This window comes from Marmota marmota, unplaced genomic scaffold, assembly GCF_001458135.2.
Source record: "Marmota marmota marmota unplaced genomic scaffold, marMar, whole genome shotgun sequence".
Classification (NCBI taxonomy): Eukaryota; Metazoa; Chordata; class Mammalia; order Rodentia; family Sciuridae; genus Marmota; species Marmota marmota.
In genome coordinates, this window is record NW_026000068.1 from 5,940,485 (window position 1) to 5,953,807 (window position 13,323).

The following is a 13,323-nucleotide window of genomic DNA, read 5'->3' on the forward strand; positions in this document are numbered from 1 at the left end:
GTCTGGGGAGGGGAGAGAGTAGTAGAGAGGGCTGGGGAGGAGAGAGGTGGAGAGAGCTGAAAACTGTGGCTGGTTGTGGGCAGACTGTGGAGGGTTTTGAGTGCAAAGTTAGAGAGGAATTTTTACTTTATCCTATGAGCAATGTAGAAACAATGAAGGTTTTGTTCACACATGCATAATAAATTTTAACAAATCATCTGTGGATATGTAAGATGCAATGGAAAAGTCACCAAATAGGAAACTAGAGATCAGGGACACTCACTTACATTCCCCAAGGACCCCTCCCAAGAGGCCCTCTTACATAATCTACAGTGAAAACGCAAAGGTCTTAACCAGTAAGGTGGATGAGGAGCCCGGTCTTAATGGGTCACCTTGTCTGGTTTTTATTCATTAAATCAGAGAGAAATGAAAATAAGTCATTCCAATGACTTAGTGGTTTTAAAAGCAGAGTTAAGCAGAGCTTAAAAGGAAAACAGGAGCCCTAATTTTGAAAAATCAGTGCTCTGAAACTCCTTGCAAAATAAAAGACAAAGAGATTTAAGACTAATCAACAAAATCATAAAATTTAAACTAGACATTAAATATTCTTGGTTCACTGCTCTTTCAGACCACTTAGTACTGGTACAATTAACTAAAAGGGAGAGTGGGTCTGAAAAACCCTTGGGCAGAAAATGCCAGGAAGGCCTTGAAAATGAACCCAAACCTGGCTTAATTTACAGATAGATGTAAGCAACACTTAACTTGGGCCATTCTTGGTTAATGCATATAACAGAGAAAAGAGAACTACAGCTCAAACCTTTCAGCAGCATCCCAGGAAATCATATAACTAGGGATTTTCCAACAAGACAGATCAAGCAGGGCAACTGCAGATCTGTAGTTAGACTGTTTTTTCCTCTGGCTTTCCTATGTTCACCCTATGAAGTCCTGTTCATGTTCCCTTGAGAAAACTCCAAATCATTCTGGTTTGGTGCTGTCTGATTAAAGAATTGCTGTTTACTCAAGTAATTGTACTGTGAAGGTACAATTTGAAACTTTGCCTGGAAAGAAAGCAAATCTGAATTTGGAATTACTTGTGGAGAAAAATAACAGGTGACACCATACCTGAACAACTTGGTAACCCAGTAATCGTAGATGTCTTTGTTTGATAGCTTCTCTTCCTAGTAAGTGTTTGCTATTAGAGCAAAATCTTTTTGGACCATCAATGCACAGTGCTACTCTGAGAAATCAAAGAGGAGAAAAACTAAATTTGCAAAACAATTACAACTATTTATATATTTGTAGTTATCAGAATTTAGTTGGGATTTGACTAGTCTTATATGGTGATACCATTTTAAAATAAATCATGAATGTCTTTTAATCTGTTGGAAAAGTAATCGATTTTATTAACATTTACAAAATATTACAAGGACTTTTCAAACATGATGTGCTGGAAAGTAGTATCTTAATTTCCAGAATTATGTCTATTTTTTTTCACCTTTTAAGAAAAATATCAGTTTACTAATGTTGACAAGTCATCTAACATTAAAACCACAACGATTTCCTTTACCTTTTATGGATGTCTTCATCAACTGTGAACGGCAATACAAATCCTTCTTCATCTAACTTAATTTCAACATCTGGTGAGAGAAGAAGGGGAATGTTCGTCTGTGATACCCTTACACGTACCCTTGCTCCTGCACCCTCTGCTCTGCTGAATCTCCCCACACTGCACTTATCAGTGGGCTGAAGGCTGCAAAGTAATGACCACAACCAACAATGGTGAGAATTTTAATTTCATCCGCTTGGTGGTCAACCAAGTCAGCCTTAAATTAAGGAGGCTCAACCACACTGAAGCAAAGAGTGGGTTCTCAGGTGACCTGTGCATGACAAGAACCAGGCACACGTTCCCCTTCCTCGTATGACAAGTGGCAGGATCCTTCACTCCAGAAAAGAAAGCCCTGCAAGCTAAGGGGCCACCCTGTGCTCCTCAGAACTTTCTGCTGCATCCTGCACTGCCTCTGTGGTGGAAGCCTCTATGTTTGGCGTGTGGTCCTTGAGCATGGACAGATTCCCTGTCCTCCCCTCTGGAATGCTGCTGTGGCTTTTGTAAAAAGGGCCCAGAAGAAGCTGTGGAGTGCAGTGTGATCACTGGAAGCCTGTGAACCACTCTCCTTCATGATGTGATTTTCTCTCACTGTCAATTTTAGAACCGTCAGGGCACAAGGACCTGCATTCTCTACTAAGCAATATCCAAGAGAATCTCTGCAGCAAGAAATATTTATATCAGCACTGTCCAAACTGGCAGGCATAAGCCACATGTGGCTACTGAGCACTTCAAATGTGGCTAGTGTGACTGAGAAATTGAGTTTTTAGCTTTTTTAAATATTAAACCACCATACACTGACGGCTATTGTATTCAATAGCACGAGCCTAGATTATAACAGCAGCTAACAATTACTGAGCATTTACTCTGCTCCCAATATTATAATTTAATTTAGTCTTCAAACAAATCTTTGAGGTCACTATTCTTTCTCTCACTTTAGAGATGAAGCAGTAAGCAGAAAAAGGTTAAAATACTCTGCCTAAAACATTCTGCTACTATGTGGTAATATGGGAGACTCAAACCCAGATGGTCTTGACTCTTTAGCCCTACTGTGAACCCCTTCTTTCAGGGAAGGGACATTTGCATTTTGCATTTCCAAAGACCTTCTATGGCTTCTAAGTCCCATAGATATCTAAAGAGGATAAATGCTTCCAACAGAACTCCCTGTACTACTTACCTATCGTATAACAATAGGGTGTTAACACTTTTGAAGCAAAATATGATCTTGCTCCTAAAAGGTCAATCAGTCCAATCATCACAGATTTATAAAGATGAAAATCCACAGGGGTCTCCAGGGAACAGCATGGAGTAAGAAATGATTTCACTTGGTATTGACGAAATAGTTTGGGACCCTAAAAATCATACATGCAAATATAAGAAAGAAAAACAAGATATAAAGCATATAATAAACTGAAGCCTCCCTGGATATAATCATTTCATACAAAATTACTTCATTGGGGCATGATATTTTTTCCAGGACTTAGGGCATATATCTTTCCTGAAATGATAATGCATAATTATTATTGCAGTTTATTTATTTATTTTTTTTTATATTTATTTTTCAGTTTTTGGCGGACACAACATCTTTGTTTGTATGTGGTGCTAAGGATTGAACCCGGGCCACACGCATGCCAGGCAAGCACGCTACCGCTTGAGCCAAATCCCCAGCCCTATTATTGCAGTTTAAATACGTTTTAATAAATAGCCTCATTGGTCACATAAACCAAGAGATGGTAGGGAGGGAGGAGGGAAAGAGCAGAAACAACAATGTCCACCTTTGGAACTCCTAGAATTGCTTCACGGGCCTTCAGTACTCACTTCATGTTTTAACAGTGGAAAATGACATAAAGGTGATATTTTTAACTTAGTAAGGAAAGAACAGTGATGTAATAAATGCTGGTGATTTGTTGTCCACGTGGAAAAGAATGGAAAAGAACAAAGTTAACTATCCTCCATGACAGATCACAGCACGTCCCAGTCTGTAGACAGTGACTACAGTTAGGCATCCTTGAACACTGGCCGGACAGAAGAGTTTAAGTGTGCTTTACACACACACACACACACACGACACAAGAGTTTAAGTGTACTTAACACACACACAGGCAGGACAGAAGAGCTTAATTGTACTTAACACACACACACACTGGCAGGACAGAAGAGGAAGTGTACTTAACATAAATACACACAGTGCGCGCCTGCAAAATATGTGAGATGACACATATGTTGATTAGATAATACTTAGGCTAATAGACATTATGGAATGGCTAAATATGTGCATATTTCAAAATAACATGAATAAGATACATGTACATTTTTATTTGTTAATTAAAAGATCTAAGTAAAAATAAATAAATTGCAGATATATTGACGATATAAGGAAAATATTATTTTTAAAAATTAGTAGGACATTTGTGTTGACTTAGTATTGGTGGATATTCTTTAACAAAATAGGAAATCCAGAAGTAACAAAAGACAGATTTAATTATCAAAAACTTCTGTACAGGGGGTTGTGGCTCAGAGGTAGAGTGCTGGCCTAGCACGTGCGAGGCACTTGGCTCAATCCTCAGCATCACATAACAATAAATAAATAAAATAAATATATTAAAAAAACACAAATTTTTATACAGCAAAATGACAGCATAACAATATTAAATTAAAAATAGTAATAATAGGAACCAGGCGTGGTGACACACGCCTATAATCCCAGCAGCTCAGGAGGCTGAGGTAGGAGGATTGCAAGTTCAAAGCCAGCCTCAGCAATGATGAGGTGCTTAGCATTATTTAGAGACCCCGTCTTTAAATAAAATACAAAATAGGGCTGGAATGGGGCTCAGTTGCTGAGGGCCCCTGAGTTCAATTCCTAGTACCACCCCCCCCAATAGTAATAATAAAAATTTACAAACCAGGAGAAAATATGTGCAACGTACATAATAAACAACTATTTCATGAGTCATTAAGAAAAGACAAACAGAAATGAGTAAAAAAAAGATAATTCATAGAACATATACATGGCTAAAAAACATTTGAAAATGTGCTCGACTTCACTGGTCTCATTAAAATGCAATGTAAACTTCTGACATGACAACAGGGGCAGATAGTAAAGAGCTAAGGCTGCAGGAGTTGGGGAGACAGGCCACTGCTCTTCAGTGCTGGGGAAACAGGACATCTACAAAGAGTCATGGGGAGGGGCGGAATCTGTCAGGACTAACCCCAAACAAATTCCAGGAATCTAGTTTACAGACTAAAGAACAAAAATTAAGACACACAACAATGTTTACTGGCACATGTTGATAGGGCTGGAAAGTCCAGGAAGCGTTTTCATGGTGGAAAAGCAGAACGAATATCCTGAAAAATCATGCCATTCTTAAGAAAGCCTTCGTTCTACACGATGGGATTCCAGGAATGCCCACAATATCCTGGACACAAAAACAAATTTTATCCCATAAAGAGACAAAAACCGGAGGGTGTTTATGTATTTGTATACATTTGGGTGCAGAAACTGCAGTTAACAATGTTCCTTCAGGGATGGAAGAAGACTGGGGGTGACTATAACTTATCTTTAAGTATATTTGTGCTAAACTATTTTTAAAGAAAACAGTGGTGCTTTCCGAACCTTATTCATTATTCCCCAAATCAGACTTTCTAGTACTGCGTTAAGAGTACGAAGGACCAGGCAAGAGATGGGCAAGACTAGTGATACAATTTCTGATCCTACACAAGGCATGGGACAGTCATAAGGACAACCCACCTCAAGCACATTCCAGAGAAGAGTGAAATTTCTGATCTGGTTTAAAAACATACTGAGAAATAATCTAGATCTGTTCAGTTCAAAGATTCACATTTTGATAACCATAGCCACAGGAAGTGCTGAGACCCTGAAGAAGTTCAGAGTCTAGGAGTGTGCTCTTGCAGCGCTTGATGAGACCTGCCAGGCAACCCTGCCAGACTCTGTAGGGTAAGGCACAGAAATGGAGCCAACTGATCCAAGAAAAGCCCATCTGATGGCAACTACCACCAGATAAGGGAAAGTTCTATTTTTTAATGAGGGTACTGAGAGACCTAAAGTGAAGGAATTTTAAAGGAAACTGGCCCCATAAGGAAACAAGGCCATACTGTTCATAGTCATGCTTTTACCTTATAGAAAGGGCACTCTAGGACTGAGGTTAGGAACAGTTGGGTCAGTTGTGCCATACTCAATCTGTCCAAATGCGACTCTTCACCTGAAATACAAAACACCTCTGTTATTGTTCAGCTTGAATTTGGGTAGGGTAGTGAGAGAATGAACATTATGAATAGGAGACATTATACTCATGACTTCAGATGACTCTAGGGAATGAACTTGTCAGAATTAATAATGTCCTCTTCTTGCCATCAATGAAACTGATTTCCAAGAACCTAAGCTCTTAGCTACAGATAATAAATACAGAGGACAAAATATATTTAGAGAATTAGCAGAAATATTCTTTTAACCATGGACATAGAGGAATTTGACATATTTGGCTTTCTTGACTTAAGATGAACAATAGCAGGCTGGGGGACTCAGTTGGTAGAGTGCTTGCCTAGAATGCATAAGGTCTTGGGTTCAGTCCCCAGCACGCACACACACACACACACACACAAACACACCAAAAAAAAAAAAAAACCTAATAAGTTTTAAAATAAGGTAGAGAGGTCAGACATTTCACTTAAAAAAAAAAATAGTACCATCCTCTTAAAAAAGTAACAGCTGCTCACTCAACAAAGGTTCTGACACTATAATGGCTTTTATCACTGCCATTACCATGTCCCCCAGGAACCCTGCAGTACCCCAGCCAGGCAGCAGTCAGGTATATCTGAGGCTGCTTTCCTCCCTTTGCACAATGTCCCAGCTCTGTGTTTACACTAGCATCTAAAACTTCCAATCTCACTTTCAAGAAAAAATGAAGGCAGAGTATTGCTGTGTAAATGGTACCGAGGTAACCTGAAAACATCACAAGTTCAAAGGTTAGTTATATCCAAGTGTCAGAAAGTATAACCAACTTGCCTTGAAGCTTTTGAAGAAAAAAAGGGCTGAATATTTTTCCCATGAAGTTGACTGGAGGGTGTGCAATCAGCGAACATGAATGGAGGAGTCTCAATAATGTTTTGGGTGGAAAATAATTGAAATGGGTGAACAACACATGTTCTAGCTTCCTAAATAAAGCAGGTGCATTTGGTGGCAAATAATTTAGTTTTCCAAATGGCTCAATTAACTCAGAAATCTGACTAGGTGATAATTTTTCTGATTGGCTAACAAAAGTTTCTGCCACTGCATTGAGGATGGGTTCCGAAAGAATCAGCTTTCTGCTGCAGTACTCCATGATTTTGCTGACAACATCAGCATCCAAGGTGAGGCAGAATGCAGCTACATGCCGCTCTAGGGCTTTGATAAAAAACCTGTCATTGTGTCCAAAATATATGAAAGCCTCTATGACTTTCCTGAGCTCTTCATTAGTGAAATGGGGAATGTGCCTCACAACATATTTACCCAATTTTATAACCAGAGGAAGTGCCTGAGCTTGATCTAGAACCACCAGAGCAGTAAGCATTTGGCTAATGGATTTAGGACTCAGGTAGGAAACTATTGAAAGGGAAAAGTTGTTTATCATATTTAAAAATGTCTGGTGTTGGTCTACTTTTTCAGCACACGCCTGCAGTATTCTATAAAGGGCCACAATATCCTCTGGGGTAAATACTTCCAATTTTGCACCTTGCAGTTGATAGATAATCAGTTCTAGTGTCACACAACCTGGGCCTTGCAGTCTAATCAGACTCTCCCCAAGAACACAAAGATCATGCACTTCCAGGCCACCTCTTTTGAGACGATTCTGGCATTCTGCCACGAGATTCAGTACCAAGCTACTTTGAGTATCCACATGCAACCAAATCAGAGCTTGCAAAGCAGTCAGCAAACCAGAGTTTGACAGCTGTGAGGGCTCCCGTTCAAGCTGAAAACATAAAGCTTGAAAGACACTGCTCTCTAGTATTTCTTTGGGCAGCCTTTGATCACCACCTTTTTTCTCTACTTCACAGATCCGTTGTAAGGCTCCTGCAGCCATAGCATCAGGCAGAGTTTCCAGTGTTTTTATAAAACTCAACACCTCTTCTGATGAAGTGAATTCGTTTAGTTTCCTGTAAAATATCTGTTCATCCTCATTTTTAAGATTTTGTTCAAACTTGTTCCAGTCTTGTCCCTGAGAGAATGCTGGCTCACCAACTGGATGAAGTTCATTTCCATTTTGTAAGTGGAACTTTTTATAGCAGGCATGATGAAAATGGATCCTGAAAGGCTCATACTGTACTGAACAGAACCAAGGATGCAGTTGCTCTTTGGATACCTTGTGAACATGATTTATAGGATGATTTCTCAGAGCAGCCAGAGCTCCATGTATCCGAAAATCAGACAAATGACAGAAGTTCCTTCGCAAGGTAATTAAAGCCATGCCATGTAATTCTCAGCTCTTCTGGACTTGTAAAATAAAAAGACAAGGTCAAATACAAAGCACATGACTCACTGTATATCAATGTCCATGAAAAAAAGGATGGGTACTCCAAAACAGGGATAAATAAAAATTTCCCATTTGTATATAAGCACTAGAAAGGTAGGTCTCTGTGTCCCAGAGCTTGGGAAAGTGACTGATAGCAAAAACAATTGCTGTCACTTGCCAGGCACAGTTCCAGGTGCTTTATAGGTGTACTCACTTATACAAATTATCTACTTTTGTCATCATCTGACAGCCAAAGAAGAAAGTGAGGCACAGAAAAGTTACTGTGTCCAGTTTACACAGCTAGTGTTAAGAGGGAGGGGGCCACCTTATGCTTTGAGCATAAACCTGCAGATGGCTGACATTTTTCCCCCCTTTTTCTCTTCCACTTTTCCTCCTCCCTAACAACCGGGGAAACAATACTAACACTTTTCCTATCCCAGGCTAAGCACTCCTGTCTTCCACTGCCTGGAAGAATATCACTACCCACAAGAATAAACAAACTCCAAACCTGGGAACTGGAGCAATGCCTCTCTCAAAGACATCTGCTGGATACTAAGTAATTATATCTGACTGCATTGGGATCCCAGCCCTTGTGTTCCTTCTTAAAAAGCCCTGCGCCCCCCTGGCAGGGGGGATCACAGCCTCCGGGACAGGAGTCCTCCGTGTTCCTCCTTGGCTAGCAAAGCAATGAAACTCCTTCCTTTTTCTCAAAGCCTGTCTTTTTTAGATCGGCGATGGAACCAGGACCAGGCTTTGGGCATCGCGAGTAAGTGGCGAGCTGGGTGGGAATCAAACCCCGAGCTCTTCGCCGCACGTCCGCCGGGCTGGTCCAGGGAGGGCTCCGTTGGCCAAAGGCGGAGCTCTTCAAATCCCGCGGGCCAGCTCGGGGAGGCGGGCAGGGCAAGGGACGCGCGGCTCCCCGCGGGTGTCAGGACCGGGGAGAGGCGAGGGCTACCCTGGCAACCAGAGAAAAACAGTAAAGCAGCCAACTGGGGAAGCCAACGAGGGGCCGGGGGACCAGGGAACCCCAGCGCGAGGGGCAGACGAGCCGGGAGCCGGGATCGCGTCCTCCAGCGAAGAAAGGACCCCCACGGGCCGAGCGCCCGAACCCAGCGCCGCGGAGCCTGTGGTTCTGTTCCGGGGGTCGTCGCACATGAAGGGCCAGCGACCCAGCACTGTGCACAGCCAGCCGAGCAGCGCAGGCGGAGCACCCGTGTGGACACTTACCTGGCTCCGCCCGCACCGCGCTACAAGTAGCGGCAGAGGCTGGACCCTCGTGGGTCCCCGTACACGAACGCCGCGGCGGAAAGAAGCAGCTTGGCGCAAGCGCGAGATGCAGAATTGGCCCTGTACCGCCCACATCTAGAGTCCTGTGATTGGCTCAAGTCTTCTCCGGAGCTTCCTATTGGTCATGAGTACCGAGCATGCGCACTTCGGCTGTACGCCTGTGCTCTGGTTAGACTCCCCGATTTTGCTAAGCCAGGGTCCTGCGTCGCAGGTGAGCGCTCTGGCGGCAGCGGTTCCCAGCTGCAGGCCCAGCTGGGACGCAGCAGAGGCCATCGGGGGTTTGGGCGTGGGTTCGAAGGTCGGCTGGGGTCCAGGGGTACGCGGTGTTGGCCTCCTGCACGGGGTCGCCGGGGCGTGGGGTCTCCTCCGCCGCGCGATTCTCTTCCGCTGCGCCTGCGGGTCTGGAGCCGGGGAACCTCCGCGGAGGCGTGGCTGGCGCCTTCGTCCTTAGGCAGCCGCGGCGAAAGTTGGGGCCCCCGAGGTCCTTGGGACAGCGTGCGGCTCGCGAGGTTATCCGGCTGTGACGCCGGAGGGGTGACACCACATCCTCGCTGAGCCTTGGACTCGCAGGGTCACCGTGGCGTTCGCTTCGCTCTTCAGGCACTTAGCTGAGCACCTTGTGCCATGCTGTTCCGTTCCTAAGAGTAATTCAGTTAACATGTGAAGGCTTTTTGTTTGTGCTTTAGGTAAGCTAGAGGAGCATGAAAGTATGGGTGGTTTGTTCACCAAAAGCCAGTATTTTGATTTGGATTTCATTTTTGTCTATAAGTTGACAAGGGTTAGCCTCTGTTGATTTTACCCCTGGTTGACTCTTCAGGGGGAAAAAAGAAGTTAGGATGGAAATATTTTTTTTCTTTTTATTACCATATGCACTTTTGATACTAAAATGATTAACTAAAAAATAGATAAAACTTTTTTTTAAGTGATATTATGGCTTGAGCATTGCTGAGGTGATTTGTGTGTCATATCCTTTATCAGGTAGGTAGAATCGTAATTTGAGGACTAGGGAGCTAAGATTCAGAACATTTAAGTAGCTTTCCTACAGGTGTTCACTTCTGAATGTCAGTTTGGGGACCCAGAAGTAGCTTGACTTCATAATCTGATTTCTGAACCATGAAATTAGAACTTTAGTCTTGTCTTCTCCCTACTTTTGATGAATTCTGTGTTATTTAGGTTTATTTAAAATCAGTGCAAAAAATAAATTTAGAGAAGGCTTTCATATTGTGTGAATATTGTTTCATTCCTTTATGAAAATTGAGGTAGAATTCCTATGTTGAGGTTGTTACTACTTCATTAAGAAGAAAATTTCTCTTTTCCTGTTTCTGTTTTTCAGTGTCACTCTCATAGTCACAGCACATGCCTCGTGCAATGAGGAGGTTCTTGTTATTATATGCTACACAGCGAGGCCAGGCAAAGGCCATAGCAGAAGAAATAAGTGAGCAAGCTGTGGCCCACGGGTTTTCTGCAGATCTCCACTGCATCAGTGAGTCGGACAAGGTAAGAGATGTCACTCCAGTGGACTTCACAGTATCTTATGCTTCAAAGTATTTTGATTGGGAACTGATGTTTGTTAAACAAAGAAAGTGGCTCTATACCAATTTTAACCAGCCTTTTTTTTTTTTTTTAAAACAGAAGTAAACATAGAAGTTAGGGTGAATGATCTCAGACTGAAAAAAGCAGCTACTTGTCAGTAAATGGTAGCAGTAGCATCTTCCTTGTTTATCTCAGCGGTGGCTGTGAGAACAAAGGAAGTGTGTGTATTCTCATGAATGTTGGGCTTTGCAACTCATGAACCTCAGAATCCGTTCTGATTACCCCAAAAGAACTTGCAATTCATGTTAGAGTTCTTCCAAATGAAGGACTACTTGGATTTTTTTGTGAAATAGAATTCCAAGTAATGGTGTAAGGATCTGGGAAAAACCCTGCTGCTTAAGGTCAGGGACTCCTTGTTTGTATATTTATTTAGTCTCCACTGAAATTCCTGCCTTATGATACGTAACACTTTGTTCTTCTTTTTGTAATTCTGAGACCTCCAAATAGTGCTATCCCAGACAACTAAGGTGGTAACAGTTAGTGAGGACTTTGTACCACCAGAGGAAAGGCGAACCCCTGAATACTCAGGTTTACTTCAGTACTTGAGAACTATCTTGCCAGTGCCTTGTCACTCAGGTTCACAGCCTCTGGCCTCTTCATGTCAAGTTCGCGATACTGTTCAACAAAATAGGTGAATTGTAAATTCAGCTTTTAGAAGGAGACTCACCTGGTTTCTTTAGGCAGCACTGCCAGAGTGACTCCAGATGCTCTCACAGAAAGGGGGCTCCCTTTAGGAAGCTACCAGACAGTGGTCTCTCTCACTCAACAATAATGTAGACTTAGTGTGCTACGATGGATTACAACGTGAATCAGTCACTATGTACTGATAGTCTCCTAAAACAAGCCCTAATTAGATCCATTGGGTTGACCTCTCTAGCCAGGGCGGGGTAGCTCTCTACTTTCTCATTCATAGCAGGCCTTGTCAAGCTGAATCAACTTAGATGAACTGTGCACAGAGTTGGACACAGAACTTGTGCAGTGTTTTGTGAACATTTAATGGCCTAGGGAAAAGTCCTTCAGGAGTGAAAAGTGAGATTGAGGGTTTAGTTCAGCGGTAGAGTGCTTGTTTTGGATGCATAGGGCCCTGGGTTTGCTCTGTAGCACCACAAAAAAAAAAATAAAGTTAATTTTTTTTTTTTTTAATTTCTTTGGACCCAAATTAAATAACACTTATGAGCAGTAGACTCCATGGAGTCACAAGAAGAAAGAGTGGTCTACTTGAAGTGTTTAAATTTGCATTGGAATTAGAAGAAAGAAACCTGGTTTCTTAGAATTAGGATGGCTGATAAATTCAGGGTACTGCTGCTAGCAAGCTCTGTCCCTGGAACTCTGAAAGAGTGAGTTGGTCTTTATCACCAGGTCCCTGATGGCTGGGGTAGCACTAGTGCCTGTGTACCTCTCTGCCTTTGTGTCATATGTTGCTGGAGCTGTCAGAGCCACTGTGTTTTCATTGTAGTCTGTGTGCTGGAATATTCTGTGAAGCTTCCTTGCTGACCTGCTGTTTTAATCCTGGGTGCTCGCTGTCTGTTCTATTTCTAAATCTCCCTCCCCCTTTAGAAAATCTTTCTGCTTGCTTTTTTACTTTGTTTTAAGAAGTCATTCCCACCAAATTATTTGCCTCTCCTGCTGAACATCGGAGTTTTTAGGCACATCATCTTGGAAGAATTTATCCTGAATTTATCAGCAATCCTAATTCTAAGAAACCAGGTTTCTTTCTCCTATCTTCGTTTATTTGCCTTATAGATCAGAGCTCACTTTAACATTTGCCCCAGGGCACCATGACTGAGAGGTACCCATCATACTTATCTTTTCTCCTCTTGATGAGCATTAGCAAAACAAATGAGTGGCTGCATTAAGAAATATCTTACTTTGCGTAACTTGATTAAACAAGGGCACCTGGTCACTGGATGGGGACTGGTCACTCTGTGTGCATCTCCAGTTACTTGGAAAGAAGAATAATTGGGAGAAAATACAGGATAGTAGAAACTAGGCCAATTATCCTGTCTGGCTGGTGTGTTAAATGACAGGTGACATGGCATTAGGTCCTTCACTTGATAACCTTATTTTGTAGTATGATCTAAAAATGGAAAGAGCTCCTCTCGTCGTTGTGGTTTCTACAACGGGCACTGGAGACCCCCCTGACACGGCCCGTAAATTTGTTAAAGAAATACAAGACAAGACACTGCCTGCTGATTTCCTTGCTCATCTGCGGTATGGATTATTGGGTAATGGACTCTATTTTCTGCTTTTAGTGCTATTATTGACTTTTAACTCTGGTTTTGATTATATTTCTCAAAACCATGAAATATAATCATATGAGTTTGTCTTTATTTTTATGTAAATATTATACATATA

General features: G+C 42.2%; 2 protein-coding genes across 8 annotated transcripts in view; one reads left to right on the forward strand and one right to left on the reverse strand.

Moving 5' to 3' along the window:
* Nucleotides 1–9,429, reverse strand: part of Fastkd3 (FAST kinase domains 3) — a 10,350-nt gene extending 921 nt beyond the window's left edge. Inside the window, exons 1-6 of one of the 4 annotated variants that reach the window (XM_048813981.1) lie at nucleotides 9,316–9,429; nucleotides 7,614–8,069; nucleotides 5,717–5,802; nucleotides 2,760–2,934; nucleotides 1,547–1,616; nucleotides 1,102–1,216 (exon numbers count right to left, since the gene is read on the reverse strand). In XM_048813981.1, the coding sequence (XP_048669938.1) occupies nucleotides 1,102–1,216; nucleotides 1,547–1,616; nucleotides 2,760–2,934; nucleotides 5,717–5,802; nucleotides 7,614–8,043 (876 nt within the window). In that variant the 5' untranslated portion in view covers nucleotides 8,044–8,069; nucleotides 9,316–9,429. Of the gene's footprint in view, nucleotides 1–1,101; nucleotides 1,217–1,546; nucleotides 1,617–2,759; nucleotides 2,935–5,716; nucleotides 5,803–6,605; nucleotides 8,070–9,315 lie in introns of those variants that run through there. The other 3 variants (XM_048813979.1, XM_048813980.1, XM_048813982.1) reach the window with 3 other exon arrangements.
* Mtrr (5-methyltetrahydrofolate-homocysteine methyltransferase reductase) overlaps nucleotides 9,430–13,323 on the forward strand; it is a 30,581-nt gene continuing 26,687 nt past the window's right edge. For 3 of the 4 annotated variants that reach the window (XR_007351535.1, XM_015490449.2, XM_015490450.2), the window contains exons 1-3: nucleotides 9,430–9,586; nucleotides 10,709–10,872; nucleotides 13,040–13,193. Coding sequence is in view for 1 of the 4 variants with exons in the window: in XM_015490449.2 (XP_015345935.1) it covers nucleotides 10,732–10,872; nucleotides 13,040–13,193 (295 nt within the window). In the remaining 3 variants the exon portion in view is untranslated. The remainder of the gene's footprint in view (nucleotides 9,587–10,708; nucleotides 10,873–13,039; nucleotides 13,194–13,323) is intronic. The other variant, XM_048813977.1, reaches the window with a different exon arrangement.